Consider the following 21,806-nt stretch of genomic DNA (forward strand, 5'->3'; position numbering starts at 1 on the left):
TGGTGAGCAGACTTGAGAGCCAAATCTCAGTTGAAGGTTGGGACTCCACCCAGTTCTGCTTTGAAAATTGAATTTGGAACAATTCTTACAGTTAGGGAGCTGTTGAGGCAATACCAAAAGCTTCTACCTCTGTGATTGCTCTTTTTGCTTCTTTCAGGAGGCCTGTGCCCTTCAATATTACTTCCTGATACTCTGGAGGATTCTAGGGATTTTGCCACCATCAAAGACTTACATGAACCAGCTGGCCGTGAACTCACCAGAGATGAGTGAATGTGACATCCTACACACTCTGCGGTGGTCTTCCCGCCTCCGGATCAGCTCCTATGTCAACTGGATAAAGGTACCACAAGGCTTGCTGCTATGGAGTATTCAAAGCCAACATACTCTAATTCTAGGAACTTTTAAATTTAAGGCTAATGAAAGCCTTAGACACTGTCTGTATTGATCTCCTGAACACTTTTTTCTTGCTGTAAATAGGACCACCTTATCAAACAGGGAATGAAGGCTGAACATGCTGGTTCTCTCCTAGAACTGGCATCAAGCAAGTGCAGCTCAGTGAAATACGACGTTGAAATTGTAGAGGAATACTTTGCTCGACAGGTATGGAAGTTGGGGGTCCATAATGATAGAACTTGACTTATGCCACAGTTTTTTTTTGCTACAACTAATTAATATCTTGTGTATCTTTAAAGATCTCGTCCTTCTGTAGCATCGACTGTACCACCATCTTGCAGCTCCATGAAGTTCCCAGTCTGCAGTCCATCTACACCCTCGATGCTGCTATCTCGAAGGTCCAGGTCTCTCTGGATGAACATTTTTCTAAGATGGCTGCCGAGACTGATCCTCATAAGTCATCTGAGATCACCAAGAACCTGCTTCCAGCCACACTGCAGCTCATTGACACCTACGCATCATTCACTAGGTGTGATGGGCTGCCTGTCCAGAGATGTCGGGGATGGGGGAATGCAGATGCTTGGGTGGTTTACTTTCATCTTTAAATATTTTCTAGCATTTTTTTGTAGGGTGCAAAGAAAGATAATGTAATTTTTCCAAACACTATCATTTCTGTTATTTACTAAGATGAAGCTCTTTAAATTTCATGGTATGTAGGTAGAGAAAAAATTTTCTTAATGAGTTAGAGAGTATTTTTAAAAAATATTCATTTATTTATTTGGTTGCGCCGGGTCTTAGTTGCGGCAGGCGGGCTCCTTAGTTGTGGCGTGCGAACTCTTAGTTGCAGCATGCATGTGGGGTCTAGTTCCCTGACCAGGATCGAACCCGGGCCCCCTGCATTGGGAGCACAGAGTCTTAACTACTGCACTACCAGGGAAATCCCCTAGAGAGTATTTTGAAACCCAGCCCTTTCTGTAATAAAGATTGCAAATTACACACCCTGTAGACTTGCTTTGTTTATTCTGCATGATGTTTAAATATTTTAGAATTCATTTATAAAAATCGGGAATTTATTCACCAGTCAAGATTTCTGGTTTTTCTTCCTTTGGAAGAACTGGCAAAACTGGGCGTGTCTTCCCACCTGACAGTGACAAACTGCAGCTAAGGACTGGCTGCTTCTCGTTAGCCATTCTCACTGGGCCCCTTTAAGCTCATTTACTTTATCTGGTCCCTGTAGGATTTCACTGTTCAGTTCCTGTTTAATGGGGCGTTGATGGTGAAAGGGACTTAGATCGTTGTAAAACTTAACTAATGTCTTAGTGTGAATGCTTTGCAGTAGACAGAGGACTATTGCTTGAGGCAAAATTTTTGAACGAATATGAGCAATAAACTTGAATGACAAGTGAGAGTGTTTGCTACATGTCAAGTACTTTTCTAGGTGTTGGGGGTACAGTGGTAGCAAAGCTGACCGAGTCACTGCCCTCTGAGAGTGTCTAGGCTCTAATCTGGCCCATCAGGCTAAGACTTTCTAAACTGAGCTGTTAATACATGTTCCTGGCAAATAAGTTTAGGAAGTGCTTTTTTTAAAAAAGAAAAAATAATACTTCTCAGAGCCTTTAATATATACATTGCCAGTCTTCTGAGGCCAGGAAGAGTGTGGTAGATATGTCCTGGAAATTGAGTTTTGTAAGCATTTCAGAGGATGGCATATTCTTTGGGAAACAATTACCCATTGTAATTCTTAGGAGACCCAACTGAGATAAAGGTTTTTCGATTTGTCTAGGGTTAGTTTTTCCTAACCAGAATGGCACTAGATTCCTTCAGCTTTGACATAACCCCCTATTTTTTTCTCCAGAGCCTATTTGCTGCAGAACTTTAATGAGGAGGGATCCACTGAAAAACCTTCCCAGGAGAAATTGCATGGCTTTGCTGCTGTTTTGGCTATTGGCTCTAGTAGGTGCAAGGCGAACACTCTGGGTAAGTGAATGTGCTTTTGAATAAGACTGTTAACACTAGTATGACTAGTAGTGCTATTTTTCTCCCTTTCTACCTGTCTACTGCATTTATCATTTATTGGAATCTTTCTGAGTGTCAAGCATTGACATAGGTTTATCTGTTTTGATCTTCACAGTAACCTTATTAGGTAAGTTTTGTTATTATCCCCCATTACTCATTAGGAAATTGAGGCTTAGAGAAGTTATTTGCCCAAATCCTACATCTTGCAAGTGGCAGAGCTGGGATCCAAACCAAGATAACTTGATTCCAAGGCATTAGGCTATTTCGCTGTTGGCAAAGACCTTTGTTCTTTTCATTTATAGAGATTAGGAAAACTAGCAAGCTACCGCTTAGTGCTTGGGAGAACTTCTTCCTTGTGTTCGGAATGATCTAATCGAAATTTAGGTTGGGGAATCAAAAGGACTTGAGCAGGATTGGAGTTAAGTGCAATAGTTACCCTTTAAAATTTACAGGCATTTGTGTATTCCTGAATTTCAAGCTTCAGGGACCGTTTTAATGTTCAGATATTCTCACTTTTAGAAATTTAATTCCATTACTTCTTTGAATACTGTTCTTAATGTGCATTAATGATCCCTGCCCTCAAGATTTGTGTTAAGTAGAAAAGAGATCAAAGTGATACCTATTCATAGAAGGTCTAGATGTTTAATAGTGACTTGTAGTGACTTGCTCTCACTTTGCATCTTTTATTCAGTTGTCTTCTTTACTTGCAAGGTTAGAAAGTGAATACAATGGGAAATGAATACCTTACAATTGAGATTGTTAGCTGTTAAGCAATTAGCAAGTTCTTGGACATAGTGCTGCTACTGAAATAAATATCCGTCTAAGCTATCTTAGTAATTATTTTGACAGCCCGGGCTGTGGTGTGTTTCTCTCTGCATTTGGGCTTGGCTTTTAAAATGCTGCGTGTCATTCTTTCTCTCTTACGATGACTCCTTGTCCTTTCTGTCTCCTCCAGGTCCAACACTGGTTCAGAATTTACCATCTTCGGTGCAGGCTGTGTGTGAATCCTGGAACAACATCAACACCAATGAGTTTCCAAACATTGGATCCTGGGTGAGCGTCTGTCTGTTCCCAGGAGTAGAAATTAGGAGCACTGTTCTGTTTCTGTGTTCTCTTCTTACTCTTTAGGCTTAAACTAGCTACCAAGAGATCTTAATATGCTGCAGTAGTACTTGCTATGGCTGAATCAATAATCAAGGCCTTGAATTACTCAAATGGTGCTCATATGATCATTTGCTAAGAATAAGAAGTCTGTTACTGGGTTATAGAATAACTGCTTTATTACAGTGGACCCTTGAACAATACAGGGTTGAACAGCATGGGTCCACTTACACATGATTTTTTTCACTAAATCTGGACTGCAGTACTAAATGATCTGTGGTTGGTTGAATCTGTGGCTGTGGAACTGCACATATGGGGGGCTGACTATGAAGTTGTAAATGGATTTTTGACTGCACAGTCAGCACCCCTAACCCCTGTGGTACTTAAGGGTCAACTACTAGGAGCCTCAGTTTCTTCATCTAAATACTGGGATGTAAAGATTAAGGATATTAAATGTAAAGTGCTTAGCACATTATCTGTGACATGAGTTCTCAGTAAATGTTAACCGTTTCCTTTCCTTTTTAGGTTATATGTCAAGAGCCTGCTCCTTTTGTCATACATAATTTTATGGGGTAGCTTTTAAGTTCTCTAGGCTTTTGGAAGGCTGTTGAGTCCTCTGTTAGTTTCCTTGATCTTTCTGTGTGCTCCACTCAGATTACCTCTATTAACAGATTATTGCGTTATTACAGTTCTTTGGAAAAGCCAAGTGTTATAATCTAGTTATCCCTGCTTTGTAATCGTGACCTCTGTTTACATCACCCAGAGCTATAGTGCAAGGATAATTAAGATATTTGTAATGTGGACCCAGATGCATTGTAAAATCCAGATCTTTCTCAGTTACTAGAGGCAAACAAACATAGTTTTAATGTTAAATATAATACATTCTAATTATTTGAAAAGTGGTATTGGGTATCTTAACTATGTACTAACTAAATTTTAGCTTAACTTTTTTTTTTTTTTTTTTGCGGTTCGCGGGCCTCCCACTGTTGTGGCCTCTCCCGGAGCACAGGCTCCGGACGTGCAGGCTCAGCGGCCATGGCTCACGGGCCCAGCTGCTCCACGGCATGTGGGATCTTCCCGGACCGGGGCACGAACCCGTCTCCCCTGCATCTGCAGGCGGACTCTCAACCACTGCGCCACTACGGAAGCCCTTAGCTTAACTTTAACTTTTAAATTTTAACTCGACTTTGTGCTAATTAAAATTTGTTAACTGTTTCCTTTACTCCACCCCACTTTCCTTCCCAGGATGAATAAGAGTGTATACTGAATAGAGTCATTGTCTGTAAATCTCAATGGGGTCTTCGGTTATGTCATCATGGTTTATTTTTTCTCACGTAAGAATTTGGTCCTGGGAGATAGATGGCCTATCTGTTGATGTCTGCTTTGCCTCCTTTCAGCGCAATGCCTTTGCCAATGACACCATCCCTTCTGAGAGTTACATCAGTGCTGTGCAGGCCGCTCACCTGGGGACTCTTTGTGGCCAGAGTCTGCCCCTGGCTGCTTCGCTGAAGCACACCCTCCTCTCACTGGTCAGGTTGACTGGAGATCTTATAGTGTGAGTACCTTTTACGTAGCCCTAAGTGCTCTCTACTCCTGTATTCTGTCACAGCTAAGGGAAGACAATGAGAATTTTAATAACTGCATAATAATACTTTTTTTGCCTGCTATAGCAGAGAGAGCCTGTTGCCTTAGAGTATGAACGTTTACCTAGAATGATTTTTGGCTTAGATGTGAAGGGCAGCCGAGTACCTCCCCCCTCCTTCTGTGTAGTATGTTTCAGAAAAGGCATGCTGGTTTTAAACCATATTGTGATTTGGAGGTACTCTGGGTTTAAGTTTCAAGGTGACAATGATGTATTTGAAGTCGTGCTTCTCCAGATTCGTTGCGGAAGTTAGATGCTGCCATCGTGGAGACTAAGGGCAGGCCAGTGGAGGGACTATTTTGTTTTCCTGTACATAGGTCACGGGTAAAGTCCTATATCTCATTGCCTTAAAAGTGATCCAGAGTCCTGAGAATTCTTCTAGAAAGGTTGTCTGGGAGGGTTACTAGTTTAGGTTTCAGTTAATTTTCTTTTCTAAATATTATAAAATACCTCTTATAGTATTAATTTAACATCTTAATAAGTGAACTTTTCATATGGAAATGATTTTAACTTCTGATATGATAATGAGAAAGGAGACCATGAAGTTGCATGATTATACCTATGTAAAAAACAACTATCAAAGGAAAAAAGCCCTTCTCAGTAAATGAGTAGATTGCCCTCTCCTCCCCTCGCAGCTTTTGAGAGGAGTATATTCACTAATTTGGTTCTGTTTTCTTTGCTGAAGTTGGTCCGATGAGATGAACCCGCCACAGGTAATTCGGACCCTGCTTCCCCTTCTTCTGGAGTCGAGCACTGAGAGTGTCGCTGAGATCAGTAGCAACTCTCTGGAGCGCATCTTGGGCCCTGCAGAGTCTGATGAGTTCTTGGCTCGCGTTTATGAGAAACTAATCACTGGCTGTTACAACATTCTGGCTAATCATGCAGATCCCAATAGGTGAGCCTGATTGGGGAGAAGCCTCCGGTTCCTGTGACCTCCTGCCACCATCAATGAAATGTACCAACACTAGCTTCTTTATGTTGTTAATTAATAGATTATGATTGTGCTTTTTAACAGAAAGTTCTATACTTGTGTGCGTTTTGTGTTCTTGTGGACACGCGTGAAAGGTTACTTGGAATCTTCTTTTGTAATTAATTCTTAGGAATAAACGTGCTGTACTAGATGTGATGAAGTGTACAAAGGAGCATGATAAAATTTCTAATATTTTTGTAACCATGCTTCTGAGATAGGTGTTCTGTGGAATTAGGCGGTCTCATAGCATTGTTTGACCTTGATAGTATAGGCCATGTTGATGTAGGAGAGTCTTACAGAACAGGTGAATAAGTTACACTTTTATCCCACTGAGAACTGTACAGATAAAGGGTTCCAGGTATTGGGATTTCCTGCCTTTTTGTTGTTGGGGAATCCAGGTTTTCATCAGGGGCTGCCTTTTCTTTTTCTCTCCCTCCCCACTTCTCTTTCGTCCCCCCTCCCCCCTTCAGTGTTTCCCTCCCTTCCTTCCTCTTTCTAACAGTTTGAAATAACAGCAGTGATTCTTGGAACTCTTAGCCATCGACTACATCAGTTATCTCAGATTTTAGGAATTTTAAAATTTTATTTCAGTTTAATTCCTCAAAAATTTATTGAGCACCTACTGTATGCCAGGGTTTATGCTAAGCTTTGACAAAACAGAATTGAATATTGCCCTCAAAAGGTGTAGCCGTAAACAGACTTTGGATTTTTAAAGGTCAGGATTAGCAGGACATTGAAACAGCCCTTGTTTCTGGTAGTTAATTTTTCTTTTGGATTTTCAGTGGACTGGATGAATCCATCTTAGAAGAATGTCTCCAATATTTGGAAAAGCAACTGGAAAGCAGTCAGGCTCGTAAAGCTATGGAGGAATTTTTCTCTGACAGGTGAGCTATATTTTGTTCTCCTCAGTGAACATTTTTGAATATCTCCTGGAAGTAGGGACCTGTCTTTGTTGACTTGGGTGTTCTTTCTCAGGGAAGTCAAAAGCCTGCTTAGGTGTTTGTACCTCTGGGAGGACTTCAGTTAACTGCTGACTCCTTGAGGTTATTGGTGGAGGGGGTTGATTTCATGAACACCTGGCATTGTTGACTCACAAATGACCAGTTCCCCTAGAGGGGATGAGATTGTGAAGAAATAGAAACGGATGCCTAATTTTATGTGAAGCTTAATGTGATTCTTCCATTTTTACCCTCTTGCCTTTCAGTGGAGAACTTGTGCAGGTCATGATGGCAACAGCCAATGAGAACCTCTCTGCTAAATTCTGTAACCGAGTTTTGAAATTCTTCACCAAACTCTTCCAGCTGAGTGAGTGACAGCTTTTAGTAATCTTCTTAAGGGAACTTTGATGTCCAGCTAATGACTGTGCCTATCTTCTGCCCAAGTATAACTATGGCATGAAAATGCTAACATGTGGAGAGAATCCCTCAGAGATAGTTTGGAAGGAAGTCGAAAACTTCCTTGGAGCCTTTCCCCCTTTCCAGGCTCACAGTCTGCGCCTTCCTTCCTTTCCCCCTGCCCTCCTTCACTGACCTTCGCCTCTCGGTCTGTCTCCAGCTGAGAAGAGCCCTAACCCGAGCCTTCTGCATCTCTGTGGTTCCCTGGCACAGCTGGCTTGCGTGGAGCCTGTGCGTCTCCAGGCCTGGCTCACCCGCATGACTGCATCGCCCCCCAAAGATTCCGATCAGCTGGATGTGATCCAGGAGAACAGGCAGCTTCTACAGTTGTTGACCACGTACATTGTTCGGGAAAACAGGTAGGGCACCTGCATTTATTTCACATGTTCTAACGGCCCCAGAAGTAAGGTGAGATCATGCCGCTGTCTTTCTTTCAGGAATCAGTTGTGAACATTTTCAGTGATTTCATAGCTCCCTCTCAGTAGACTCAAGGAATCTAGTGGCTCTTCTTGATTTTTCCCATGGAAAAACTTTTGCAGTGACTTGGCATGTCAGTTGTAACGGGGATGAATGTTTTGTGCTTTAGTAGCCCAAGTCCACAACTGGGCTTACTGTGTATGGTCATGCATTTAATGTTTAAATTTAAACTCCTTAATTAACTCTTATAAATTTAGAAGTGTACAGTCAGATTCCTGTTGATTACTTACCAACTTCCTATTTCTTTTCTATCAGCCAAGTCGGGGAAGGTGTGTGTGCTGTGCTGTTGGGCACCCTGATCCCCATGGCAACAGAGATGCTGGCCAATGGTGATGGGACTGGTTTCCCTGAACTCATGGTTGTGATGGCTACCCTGGCCAGTGCAGGTCAAGGTGCTGGCCATCTTCAGCTTCATAATGCTGCTGTGGACTGGCTGAGTAGATGGTAAGAGGGTGAAATTGGAGGAATGCATCTGTATGTTACAACATTGCTCTTAGAGAAAAGGGGGATAATTAATTACAGGCTATTTTCTGTAGCTCAGAGTGAGTATAAAAGAAATTTGAATCTCTGCTTTTTTATTGGGGATTGAGGGAGTAGCCAGTAACTGTTCAGTTTAGATTTAATCTTCATTATTTTATTAGTAGGATTTTCTGTTCATTATTCCTGGGAGAAGTCTTGGGGAAAGTGTACCACCTGCCACTGATAGGAACAGAGCCCCCAACTTCTGATTACCCACGTAATTTTCTAAGAATGCCTTTGGTTCACAGTGTCCACAAATTGATGTGAGATATGTGAAGATGCTTCCCTTCTTTGATTCCTTAGATGATTTTGTGTGTCCCCCCCCCCTCCTTTTTTTTCCTTTGGGACAGCAAGAAATACCTGTCACAGAAGAATGTGGTCGAAAAACTGAATGCCAGTGTAATGCATGGAAAGGTAAGACAAGTGAGGAGTGACGGCAGTCAGGGAGTGGTGATTCTTATCTTTGTGGCCAGGTAGAAGTCTCCTTCCTGTTGGTTTCTGTCCCTGGCTAGCCTACAGAGGATAAGGCCTATAATCTCAAAGGCCTGGAAGTGTGTAATTGCTAACTGCATGCCCTTAGGCCTCTTCTCGGTGGCAAGAAGTGATAGGAAGGAAATATTCTGGTAAGCAGACATCCAACAGAGTCCTTCTTAAAACAGTGAATTCCTGCTATTTTTAGGTATTGGCATGCTCTGGAAAATTGTCCCCTGCTCCTGCATTGGAACTGTGTGCTCTGAGTGTTATACGGAGTTACGGTCTCCCTCCTCAGCTCCAGTCCAGATGCTAGAATTGTTTACTTTACCTGAAAGTTCAGGTCACTGTGCTGAGAAAAAGGGTGGAAACTGGCAGAAATCTTGCATTCAGGCATTTTCTTCCCCCACCCAACCCATGAACTTGACATAGTGGCTAAGAGCAGATAACTGGCCTCTGACCCACCACAGCACCATTCATCTCTCCCTGCTTTCTTGCTGATCTTTACCCTTTCCACACTGAACTGTTAAGAGTGCAGAGTGAAGGAACTTAGAAATCTGAGGCTTTGATGCCAGACTTTTGGGTTTTTTTAGGCAAGCACGAACTATCTGCAGTGATATGCTGGAAAAATTTTCCCTTGATCTCTGAAGCTATTCCTCCCCTACTGCATTAATTAAAAACCCAGTAATTTAAATATCTTCCACTAATGGTTAAAAAAAATGGTAACAGCAGGAAAAAAGCCAATGAGAGCTTATTCATACTTTTAATATAGCTTTTTTTCTTTTTTCTTGAGGTGTAATTAACATAGAATATTATATTAGTTTCAGATGTACAACATAATGATTTGATATTTGTTTTTATTGCAGAATGATCACAGTAAGTCTAGTTAATACATCACCATACGTAGTTAACAAAATTTGTTTTTTCTTGCAATGGGGACTTTTAAGACCTACTCTCTTCATAACTTTCAGATATGCATACAATAGTATTTATTAACTCTAGTCACTATGTTGGACATTACATCCCCATGACTTACTTATTTTATAACTGGAAGTTTGTACCTTTTGACCCCCATCACCCATTTCGCCCACCCTCCTACCCACTGCCTCTGGCACCACCAGTCTGTTCTTTGTATCAGTCTATTTTTTTCTTGAATGATTTTTGTCTCCATTTTAACTTTTTTTTCTTGATTTCCATCGTACTTCATTTTATAAAATTTTTTAAAGAGTTGTCTTTGTGCTTAAGAAAGAATGAATCACACTGATTCAGTACAGTTTATTGACCAACTACATGTAGTCATAGTGCTACGAGCTGAGGAAATAGATAATTAAAACATGTTGTTTTTCTTCTCTGCTTTTATACTATTCCTTTGATATTGAGCTTTATTGGAAAAAGCTTGAGAAAACACAGTTTACATAATAACCGAATATGGAGAACTGAGGTTTCCGTGGTGTGGTGGTCTTCTCTTACAGCATGTGGTAGTCCTGGAGTGTACCTGCCATGTTATGTCTTACTTGGCTGATGTCACCAATGCCTTGAGCCAGAGTAACGGTCAAGGCCCAAGTCACCTCTCAGTGGATGGGGAAGAGCGGGCCATTGAAGTGGACTCAGACTGGGTGGAGGAGCTGGCAGTGGAAGAGGAAGACTCCCAGGCTGAGGATTCAGTAAGTAAAGTAACCACCATGGTCATGGCTGATCGGCACTTGCAGAGCTCACACTAACAGTCCTTTGGCCCTCCCTCTAGCCCCTGGGAGCTTCAGAACTCTTCCCAGCCCTTGTTGCTTTCTCACAGCTTACATGACTAATGCCAGACTGACTTTCCAGGCCTGCAGAGCAAGCTGTAGGGCTCTAATCTCCTAGGGGAAGGACTGTTTAATAAACAGATGCCTTCCTCCATCTAGAGGCACTTGTCATACAGTTCCTTGGTTTTTGCATCCAAAATGGAGTTTCAAAGATGAGTCTTCATGGGGATGGTGTGAGCTTCCTTGTAGAAAAAGCATAAGATTTATTTTTTTCTTAGCCACAAAACCTTAAGGTCTCACCTGAAATTGCAGCATATTTATAGCCTGCAAGCTATCTCGAGTTGGAGTAGGTTTCTACTGGTCATTTATGAGTCAGTGGTTTACTCTCCGTAGGGTGTGTTTTTATGGGTCCCTGTGTAGAAGGATATATTTCTGATTAAAACTATTCATTATCTTTGAAGGATGAAGATTCTCTTTGCAATAAATTGTGCACTTTTACCATCACTCAGAAAGAATTCATGAACCAGCATTGGTAAGAGAAGTTTTTCGTTTCAGGTGAGGGTTTGCTGGGCCTTGATTGTTGGGACTTCTGGGCTCATTGACTGGTTCTCATTCTTCGTAGGTACCACTGTCACACCTGCAAAATGGTTGATGGGGTGGGTGTGTGTACAGTATGTGCCAAGGTGTGCCACAAGGATCATGAGATTTCCTATGCCAAGTATGGATCCTTCTTCTGTGACTGTGGAGCCAAGGAAGATGGCAGCTGTCTGGTGAGAGATTGGAACATTCTCTCGGCTATAAAGGGTGACTTGTGACACAAATGCTTAAGCCAAACTGGGAAATTCCCATATCACCTTCATGGTGGCCTGGGTCTAGGACTAAGTTCTGGTTGTCATTGATTAGCTATATAGTCATGGCCTATGCACTTCACTTAGAATATTAGAACTTGCAATGTCCTTAGAGATCTTGCAGTTTTTTCAAAGACCCCCTCCACAATTTCAAGACCTATTGCTCTGAGTGGGTAAAGTACCAGACATTAGGTGAATACAATGAAGATGAGAATTCAGGCTTTTGGATAATCTTTAAATGGTTAGCCAGTGTCTCCTTTGGGTCAGATTTTCCTTCAACATCTTAGGCAGTATTTCATCTATGCTTGTGGCAAGACTTGGGGCCTCTGACGTTTTCTGTCCCTAGGCTCTAGTGAAGCGAACTCCCAGCAGCGGCATGAGCTCCACCATGAAGGAGTCAGCATTTCAGAGTGAACCCAGAGTTTCAGAGAGTCTCGTGCGCCACACCAGCACCTCCCCCGCTGACAAGGCCAAAGTCACCATCAGTGACGGAAAGGTTGCTGATGAAGAGAAGCCCAAGAAGAGCAGCCTGTGCCGCACAGTGGAGGGCTGCCGGGAGGAGCTGCAGAACCAGGTGGGCTCCGGTGGCGTCCAGCACGGGGGCCAGAGCACAGAGCCTGGCCAGCTGGTCCATGAGCGATCAGTGCACCAGGCTCTCCTTACGACTCCACTAGTGGGCGTGGGGTTGTTTTCTCCTCTCTCTAAATTTACTGATTTCCAGTGGAATATGAATAGTGTGTGTTGTCAGTCACTACTTCATAAGGAAGAATTTATGACTGAGGAGTGTTTGGGAATTTTGTGGGAGGGTAAATTTTAGTTATGTAACACTCTAGAACACACTTTCTTGGTCAGGCTTTCTCATCTGAAGCACAGAATACAGAAAATGATTTGAGCGATTATTTTCTCAGTTTTCACTAGAGGCATTCTAGATGCATTGGGGAGAAGTTAACTAATTATACATGGTGGGTATAATTATACCCACCATATAATTATACATGGTGGGTGCGTTCAAGCACCTATCCAAGTAGGATATCGACGTGGGATCCCTGGTTTAGGAAGATTGCTCTAGGTTAGTAGCACAATAGCGTATTGACTGGAATCAAATCCAGTGTTATTGGAGAGAGTGAGATGAGGGCTAGAATATCAAACTGAAGTGAGGAAAGTGGGTTCTGGATTCTGTAGGTAGTTACTAGCAAGATTGTGGTGATGAGTATGACCCATTATTTTTCTGTCTCTTTTTTTTTTTTCACTTGTGTATTTGGATTTTTCTCAGGCCAATTTCTCCTTCGCTCCTCTCGTGTTAGACATGCTCAATTTCCTCATGGATGCCATTCAGACCAACTTTCAGCAGGCTTCAGCTGTGGGGAGCAGCAGCCGGGCTCAGCAGGCCCTCCGGGAGCTGCACACAGTGGACAAGGTGGTTGAGATGACAGACCAGCTGATGGTGAGTGTGTCAGGGTCTGGGAGTTAGGTGCATGTGGGAACCAGCACGTTGACTGAGATGCCAAAGTGTGCTAGACATTCGGAGGAATATATTCAGAACTTAGAATTTAAGATACCGTGACATCCAGTGTGAAAATCAGCATGTGAGGTGTGTCTTCCAGAGAAGGGAATCCAGAGGTCATTCGGACAAACCCAGTGAGTAAGTTTCCTTTTCAGTTCACATAAGCATGTGAACCCCTGGATGTGAGGAACGACGTTTGGGGGAAATTATAATGGTTAGAAATTTCTTCTGTATGTAAAATAGAATACCTCCTTATTGTATCTTCTCCCCTAAGGTTCACCTTGTTTACAAAAATAATGCTTGTCCTCTTCGGCTTAGAGCCATAGATTACCTTTAGGTCATCTTCCTTTAATTCTTCCTATGACTTGGGTTGTAAGTTGTAAGTCATTATCCACTTTACACCTGCTGCTTAGCACTGACTGTAGGACCCCTGGCGTGGTCTGCCTGGAGTCTTCAGCAGCTGTGTAAAGTAGTAGGAAGTAAAGTGTCGGCATTTCCGGAAGGGAAATGTGAAAATGAGTGAGGTACACAAATAGATCTCACAAGGTGACTGCTTTTAAGGGAAACACAATCACTTGGTAATACACACACATATATTCTGGTATTTTATTAAACGTCAGTCACAGTTGGGAATTCCCTGGTGGCCCAGTGGTTAGGACTTGGCGCTTTCACTGCTGTGGCCTGGGTTCAATCCCTGGGCAGGGAACTAAGATCCTGCAAGCCATGTGGCGCAGCCAAAAAAAAAAAAAGGCGTTTAACATTTTTAAAAAGTGAATACTTTGTATTAATTTAGCTTCATGCAACATTCACTGCATTGTTCTTATTGGACTGACAATAATTTTGATGAATTTACCTAGCTGTCTATGGATTAGAGATTGGAATCCATTGCTTTAATTAATTAATTTTTGGCTGCGTTGTGTTGTCGTTGCTGTGCTCGGGCTTTCTCTGGTTGCAGCAAGCGGGGACTACTCTTTGTTGTGGTGCGCGGGCTTCTCATTCTCGTGGCTTCTCTTGTTGCGGAGCTCGGGCTCTAGGCGCACGGGCTTCAGTGGTTGTGGCGTGCGGGCTTCAGTAGCTGTGGCTCGTGGGCTCTAGAGCGCAGGCTCAGTAGTTGTAGCGCGTGGGCTTAGTTGCTCCGAGGCATGTGGGATCTTCCTGGACCAGGGATCAAACCTGTGTCCCCTGCATGGCAGGCGGATTCTTAACCACTGCGCCACCAGGGAAGCCCAGTCCCGTTGCTTTTGAATAACTAAATTGTGCAGTGTCTCAGTCACGTGAATAGCATGTGTATGAATCTACTTGATCTTTTTTGCCTTATTACTGCCTTCTCTCTCTGCTTCCCTCTTTGCCAGGTTCCCACATTAGGTTCCCAGGAAGGTGCCTTTGAGAATGTTCGGATGAATTACAGCGGAGACCAGGGCCAGACTATTCGACAGCTAATCAGCGCCCATGTGCTCAGGAGGGTGGCTATGTGTGTGCTCTCCTCCCCTCATGGGCGCCGCCAGCATTTGGCTGTCAGCCATGAGAAAGGCAAGGTGGGTCTTGCAATTCCTTCCCTTTCATTTGAGGTCATGTTTGTCTTAGGTGCTGAGCAAAACAAATAGATGACTATCCTCAGATTGGCCCTCAGGGAAAATGTCTATTGGGTTCCAGCAGAGCTTCAGGGACAGAGCTCAGCAAACTTCTACTTGAACCCTGAGTTACTTTATTAGACTTAGGACCAGTGTGACTAGAACAGAGAGTCTAAATAATTAATTCCCACTCTTTTGTGGGAACCTCTAGGCGAAGGTAACGACTGGTGGTTTCCTAGGACACCGTGGCTCCCAGTCTTTCCCATTTTGGCCACTCTGAGGACACAAGTGGGGAGAGAAGAGTCTTCATAGGAAGGCTCAGTGATCCTTATTTAGTTCTTTCCTGCCCTCCCAGCCCTCTAAGGGCACAAGGAAGTTTATCGTGTTTTATAGAACCAGGAGAGGTTGGAGGAGAGTATCCTAACTCACACTTTTCTATATTCTGACTTCTTCATTATCAGTAAAGTTGTTGTAATCACACCTTAAGTGAAAAACAAACTAGAGATTAAAATAGCTCTAAAATCCTTTCAAAAACATTCTCAGTGAAAATGAGAAGGGACAGTAGTATATGGGAATTGTTTAAATATTTTATGAACTGATTATACGAAGAGAAGTTGGTTTCTTTTATCATCTCTAGAAGGAGGAGATGAAAGGCATTCCATTCTTTTAACCAGGGGATGTATGACTGGTATTGGTCTTGGAGTTTCCTAAGAGACTTGCCCACCAAAAAAGCCTCCAAATCAGTAGCTCTAGTGAAGGAACGTTTTTTTATTGCTCTGTGTTCTCTGAGAGGATGTGGGTTAAGAATAAATTGGTAATTATTCCTTTGCAGATCACTGTCCTGCAGCTCTCAGCTCTCCTGAAGCAAGCAGATTCCAGCAAAAGGAAGCTGACTCTGACCCGCCTGGCTTCTGCCCCAGTCCCCTTTACTGTGCTGAGCCTCACGGGGAATCCGTGCAAGGAGGACTACCTTGCTGTTTGTGGGCTGAAGGTAACAATCCTGATCCAGGTTTGGTTCTGTTAAGCTATGGACCCCAGGCACCTTCTCTCCCCTGTTTTCAGCACCACTTTCTCTTATTCATTGTTGAGATCAGAACTTAAAAGCCATTGGGAACACAAAAGAAATCTCTGAATTTCTTCCAGATCTTCCAGATTTCTTTTGTATTGGAAATAATCTTTGTGTGTTCTTGACACTTGAACATGTTACTAGACAGTCTGAGTACTGTCTGGAGGCAGGGAATATTAGGGAAGAAAAGGCAGCATTAGAACTCTGAAATTAATTAGGCTACTTTCCAAATCAGTTTTTAACCATTCTGTTCCTTCAACCATGTCCAGGACTGCCACGTGCTGACCTTCAGTAGCTCAGGCTCTGTGTCGGATCATTTGGTTTTGCACCCCCAGTTGGCAACAGGGAACTTCATCATCAAAGCCGTGTGGTTACCTGGTTCACAGACTGAGCTAGCGATCGTCACTGCAGATTTTGTCAAGGTATAGTTACAGCCCTTTGATGATCTCATCCTAGAATGGTTTTGCTTTTAAATCCAGAATGCCTGATCTCCGTTATATGTGCTAGCGTCTCTTAGAAATTAAAAACGAAAAATCCTAACATTTTGTTGCTTTTTGTTATGTTGTTGAGCAGGACCTATCTGTGTGCAGGTAGCAGAAAATTGATTCTGGTTCAACACCCACTGTGTCCAATTCACAGCTGTTAATTACTGTACTTGGTATAGAATTTGTTGATGTGTATCTCTCCTCTGCTCATTCCTAAGAGGCAGTGAAAAGATACTTGATCATCTTGTGCTCATTGTCTAGCACTTATAGGTGCTTGCTGAGTGGAGATTGAGTGCTCATTCCTCACTGATTGCAGCTCTGTGGGTTCACCAGGATAGTTTGGGCATGGGACTGAAATGGATCTCCCTTACTTGATCATTCTTCCTTCCGTTCTGCAGATTTATGACCTGTCCGTTGATGCCTTGAGTCCAACCTTCTACTTTCTCCTGCCCAGCTCAAAGATAAGAGATGTTACCTTCCTCTTCAACGAAGAGGGAAAGAACATCATTGTTATAATGTCTTCGGCTGGGTACATCTATACCCAGCTCATGGAAGAGGCCAGCAGTGCCCAGCAGGGACCCTTCTATGTCACTAATGTGCTGGAAATAAACCACGAGGACCTGAAGGTTAGAGCACATGGCACTGTTCCCTTCTATGCCAGGTTTAATCAGCCTAGCAAGGCTTCTGTTGTTCGTTTCTCTTTTTTCTTCTAACTTTTTATCTAATAGCAAAAACTTTAGTCCTTTAGGACTAAACTTGAAGTTCCTGTATTCTCTTGGTATTTTTAAGGTTTCCTGCGGGGATCTCATACTTTAAGAATGAGACCCCATAATCATGGTGTAAAATGAATGAGCAGCCAGAGCAGAAGCTGGTGCCCAGGTAGCATGAGAAGTTAATGCGGATGTTGTGTCTCTGTTGTGACAGGACAGTAACAGCCAGGTGGCAGGTGGCGGTGTGTCTGTCTACTACTCGCACGTGTTGCAGATGCTGTTCTTCAGTTACTGTCAGGGCAGGTCGTTCGCAGCCACCATCAGTAGGACGACGCTGGAGGTGTTGCAGCTCTTCTCCATCAGCATCAAGAGGTGGGGATGAGCACTTAAAGGTGAACTGCCACAGCGCCCATGTTCAGCAGGAGAGCTCCGCCCCTCGCAAGGGCTCGCCCTTCCCTGCTTGGTGTCTTTAAATCAAGCGGTGTCCAGTGTTGGTAGGTTGGGCGGCCTGCATGGTTCGTCTCCCACCGTGGAGACCCCAAGCTGTAACAGGTAGTTTGGGGAGCCACTGTCACTCAAAAGGAAAAGCTAGGGTCAGGATAGCAAATGTGACTTTAATTTGATTACTGAGTTTTGAGAAGAGAATGTAAGTTTCTCCTAGACACTCGTGCTGCTAAGATGCCCTTTAAGTTTCCCTCCTGGGGGGTTGATCAGTAAATAGAACATGGTGTCAGCAGATGGGGCGAGCTTGGAGCTTGGGGGGGTGGAGGCTGCCATCAGACTTCTAGGTGACAGGGGTGTGTGAGGTAGTGAGTGTTGTATTTAAGGAGGAGGCAGCAAAGTTTTAGGGTCTCTTCTCTTCTTTCTTATCTGCCACTGAAAAGCACTTTCTCTCTGGCCTGTATTTTGTGAATTACCCGGTTTGAGATGAAATAAAATGGATACCATTCATACGTAGCTTGATGTGCTTGGAAATTCTTAAAAGGACAATGGGTCATCAGTCTCTGGCAGCTCCGTGGCCCTATGCAGTTGACAGCCTTATGCACATAGGGCCACCTATTCCCTCAGACCGTAGAACCCAGCAGCTGACTGAGATCCTAAACCAGGACTCCTGCTGGGGGCGCACATTGGGGTGTATGAGAGTATTTATGTGGCTTAGAATAAGACTGAGACTTGGGTAATTTGAGTCCTTGGGTGGGTATATTGCTCTGAGAGTCCAGTGGTTCGTGAGGATGGCCTTTAGGTCAAGAAAAGAACTGTTAGATGGTGATTGACACCCTAACTGTGGCCACTTTTGTTGTCTGTAGTTCCAATGGTGGCAGTAAGACGTCTCCTGCCCTTTGCCAGTGGTCTGAGGTGATGAACCACCCTGGCTTGGTGTGTTGTGTCCAGCAAACTACAGGAGTGCCCCTGGTAGTTATGGTGAAACCAGACACTTTCCTCATCCAGGAGATTAAGACTCTTCCTGCCAAAGCAAAGGTCAGTGCCCCGTTCTCCCATCACTTGAATAGACTGTGAACCTGCTCTCTTTTTATATTTGTATGTCATGTCACTTTGCCAGCTCTTTCAGTGGAGGCCTATAGAAGAATTTTCTCCTAGACGCCTTTTCTTTGGCAGCCTCAGCACCCCCTCAGTTGACCACGAATCCAGTTGCTTCTCTGCCTCTTTCTGTAGGTTCTGATCTGTAGGTGCGGGAACTACCACTCCTCTGTCCCCTCCTCCTAGATCCAGGACATGGTCGCCATCAGGCACACAGCCTGCAATGAGCAGCAGCGGACAACGATGATCTTGCTGTGTGAGGATGGCAGCCTGCGCATCTACATGGCCAACGTGGAGAACACCTCCTACTGGCTTCAGCCCTCCCTGCAGCCCAGCAGTGTCATCAGCATAATGAAACCTGTTCGAAAGCGCAAAACAGCTACCATCAGTAAGGCCCCTCCTCAGAAGACGGGTAGGGGTCGGGGACTTAGAGTAGACCGTTGTAGATAGCCGTGAAGAAACAGGGACTGTCCTGCTTGTGCGGCTCATAAAGGTAGAGACTGTGCTAGCTAGTTTCTCAGAAGCAGAGTCAAGGTTCCGGAGGCCACTCAGCATTCTGTGCACGGCAAGCACCTGTTGGCTGTCCACTTCAGGCAGCAGTTCCTAGGTGTCCACGAAAGAATTCTCTCTTGGACCTGGTTTGAGATGGTTTTCTCTGGGTTTAAGAAAAATGGCTTCCCTGAGGTGGTGTGCAGGGTGAAACTGATTGAGGAGTAGATCCTTTGGCTGGTTCATTCTCGCCGACTGGTGTAGAAGCCGTCATAGGTGTCTGAGCTGGAAGTCTTTGCTCCTGAGTGATGGAGGAGGACTCTTCAGGGAGTGGAAGCTTGAGTTTAGGAGTGAGTGACTCGGGTTGAGCAAAGATCTTTACAGGGTTCACCCCACTATCTGGAATTTGTTCTAGAGTCTGTGTTTGAGATAATCATGCAGCTCATCTTCCTATAAAGGAATAGTTTCCTTTGTTTATTTTAAATAAACCAGCTCTGAGAGAGCTTGTTGTTATTAAGTGTAGCCAATACTGACATCAGATTTCTTCGCCCCGCTAGGTTGTGTTGTGGTTGGGGGTGATGACTGTTGGACAGCTGACCGCGTGTAGGCATCATACTGATGCAAACCTTATAATCCCGAGTTGGCCTAGAAAGATTAGGGAGTACTTGTGAGCTTAGGAGCACAGAGGTGGTGGGGATCGCACTAATGTTGCTCTGTGGCAATCTGATGCTGTTCTCCACAGCAACTCGCACATCTAGCCAAGTGACCTTCCCCATTGACTTCTTTGAACACAACCAGCAGCTGACAGATGTGGAGTTCGGTGGTAATGACCTCCTGCAGGTCTACAACGCACAACAGATAAAGCACCGGCTGAATTCCACTGGCATGTATGTGGCCAACACCAAGGTGAGGACTGACTGCACCGTGCTGGGTTCATTCGCTGGGTAGAAGGACTCGAGGACACATTTAGAAGGTTTGAGGACACATCTTCTCTTAGAATGCAAGACTCACAGTCATTAACCCTTGATTCTAGTTTCATGGTCCCTAGAATTAATGAATATTCTCACTTCCATGCCAAAGGGCTCCTATTCCCATGTTGTCAGTAGGGTTACTGGGCACAGGGCAGCAGGAGGTGGTTAATGCTGGGGAGAAAGAAGCCTGAAACTGAAGAGTCTACTCCCTGCTTCTGTTTTCCCATCCTTGGAAGAAAAGAAGTCAGTGCTGAGGAGTTAAAGAGGATAAAGGTCTTTTGTAGGATCACACATTGTGTCACTGTCACAGGAAGGATCGAAAGTTTGTCCTTAAGAACTTGCAGTAATTGTATGATATGTGCCTCTTCTCCCTCCAGCCTGGTGGCTTCACCATTGAGATCAGTAACAACAACAGCACTATGGTGATGACAGGCATGCGGATCCAGATTGGGACCCAGGCAATTGAACGGGCCCCATCATATATTGAGATCTTTGGCAGAACCATGCAACTTAACCTGAGTCGCTCACGCTGGTTTGACTTCCCCTTCACCAGAGAAGAAGCCCTGCAGGCCGATAAGAAGCTGAACCTCTTCAGTGAGTCCCCAGCCCCTGGCATAGACTGTATCCTTCTCGTTATGAATTCTGACTGGGTGGCCACTTCTCTGTGGCTTTCCAGTATTCTAGGAACCCTCTGCTCTACTGATAGCTCTGTGGTCTCTGCCATCATGAAACTTTGAGCTTCGTTTGAGATATAAAGGAAACAAGATTACAGGAAAGGGATATACTCGAGAATGGGAAGGGTAAAGACAGGGTAAAACTCTGCTTCAGGGCTCACTTCTGTAGGGTTGGGTAGCCTTGCAGATGGGGCTGCCTGCGTGTGTAGGCAGCAAGATTAGCATGTGAAATTGCAAGGCTTTCTTAAGGCGCAGATGCAGGCCTCAGGGCACATGTCACTGAGAGACGGTTAGCAATGCCTTTAAATCCTCAGAGTACACATCCCTGAGCCTTTCATAGGGCGGGCAACGTTCCCTACCATTTACTGGCCACCTGTCTGATACTTTTCCTTCCAGAAACAGTTGCTCTTGGTATTCATTCATGATGATGATCTGTGCTTTGAACAAAAGGAGTGTTTAGAGATCCCTGGGGGTGGAGTTGGGAGACACGGTAACCTAATAGCACCAGAGGATCCCTACACTGGTGTTTGGGGACTCTTCTTCTGAGTAGGAGACTTCATGGGCTTTTGGTCCATGGAACTGTTTCTACACGTATTCAGCACCTATACAAGATGAAAGTGCTACTGAAGTCTCAGGAGATAAAGTTCCTCTGTGCCTGTGAAATCGATGAGGCTTGGAACTTTGTCCAAACTAGTCTGGTCTTTGCTTTGTAGGTGGTGGTGGTGGTAACCCTTCAGAGAATGTGCTTCCTAAAAGCTTGCTCTTGCTTACTGCAGTTGGGGCCTCGGTGGATCCAGCAGGTGTCACCATGATCGATGCTGTAAAAGTCTATGGCAAGACTAAGGAGCAGTTTGGCTGGCCTGATGAGCCCCCGGAAGAATTCCCTTCTGCCTCCGTCAGCAACATCTGTCCTTCAAACCTGAGCCAGAGCAATGGCACTGGAGACAGTGATTCAGCTGCCCCTACCACCACGAGTGGAACTGTCCTGGAGAGGTACCAGCACTGACAGGGGCTGAATTCAGTTCTCACCAGTTCTCACTCTCCCAGCAGAACCTGTGTCTCGAGAGAGTGAGCCTCTAAGTGTCCCAAGTCTGGCCTGTGATTTTTTCAGGATTTCACTCAGTGTCTCCTTAGTGTGCCGACAAGGCCTGGAGGCGGCTCAGAGCCATCTGACTCCCAGGGCTCTGCCTGGACCCTTCTGTCCCTTCCCTTCTCTTAATAAGC

The 21,806-nt window shown here is 44.3% G+C and overlaps 1 protein-coding gene across 7 annotated transcripts in view; it reads left to right on the forward strand.

The window, feature by feature from the left end:
* The window catches only part of UBR4 (ubiquitin protein ligase E3 component n-recognin 4), a 128,642-nt gene that overhangs the window by 32,253 nt on the left and 74,583 nt on the right, over positions 1-21,806 (forward strand). For all 7 annotated transcript variants that reach the window (XM_060310362.1, XM_060310369.1, XM_060310384.1 and 4 more), the window contains exons 23-49: positions 158-340; positions 478-600; positions 693-922; positions 2,249-2,370; positions 3,365-3,462; positions 4,908-5,065; positions 5,838-6,047; positions 6,905-7,006; positions 7,327-7,427; positions 7,677-7,875; positions 8,249-8,437; positions 8,863-8,926; positions 10,456-10,647; positions 11,187-11,257; positions 11,348-11,495; positions 11,920-12,147; positions 12,847-13,017; positions 14,430-14,612; positions 15,481-15,639; positions 15,984-16,136; positions 16,598-16,825; positions 17,124-17,281; positions 18,217-18,388; positions 18,635-18,836; positions 19,680-19,843; positions 20,286-20,502; positions 21,359-21,575. In XM_060310362.1, coding sequence (XP_060166345.1) covers positions 158-340; positions 478-600; positions 693-922; positions 2,249-2,370; positions 3,365-3,462; positions 4,908-5,065; positions 5,838-6,047; positions 6,905-7,006; positions 7,327-7,427; positions 7,677-7,875; positions 8,249-8,437; positions 8,863-8,926; positions 10,456-10,647; positions 11,187-11,257; positions 11,348-11,495; positions 11,920-12,147; positions 12,847-13,017; positions 14,430-14,612; positions 15,481-15,639; positions 15,984-16,136; positions 16,598-16,825; positions 17,124-17,281; positions 18,217-18,388; positions 18,635-18,836; positions 19,680-19,843; positions 20,286-20,502; positions 21,359-21,575 — 4,442 coding nt within the window. The remainder of the gene's footprint in view (positions 1-157; positions 341-477; positions 601-692; positions 923-2,248; positions 2,371-3,364; positions 3,463-4,907; positions 5,066-5,837; positions 6,048-6,904; positions 7,007-7,326; positions 7,428-7,676; positions 7,876-8,248; positions 8,438-8,862; positions 8,927-10,455; positions 10,648-11,186; positions 11,258-11,347; positions 11,496-11,919; positions 12,148-12,846; positions 13,018-14,429; positions 14,613-15,480; positions 15,640-15,983; positions 16,137-16,597; positions 16,826-17,123; positions 17,282-18,216; positions 18,389-18,634; positions 18,837-19,679; positions 19,844-20,285; positions 20,503-21,358; positions 21,576-21,806) is intronic.

This window comes from Globicephala melas, chromosome 1, assembly GCF_963455315.2.
Source record: "Globicephala melas chromosome 1, mGloMel1.2, whole genome shotgun sequence".
Classification (NCBI taxonomy): Eukaryota; Metazoa; Chordata; class Mammalia; order Artiodactyla; family Delphinidae; genus Globicephala; species Globicephala melas.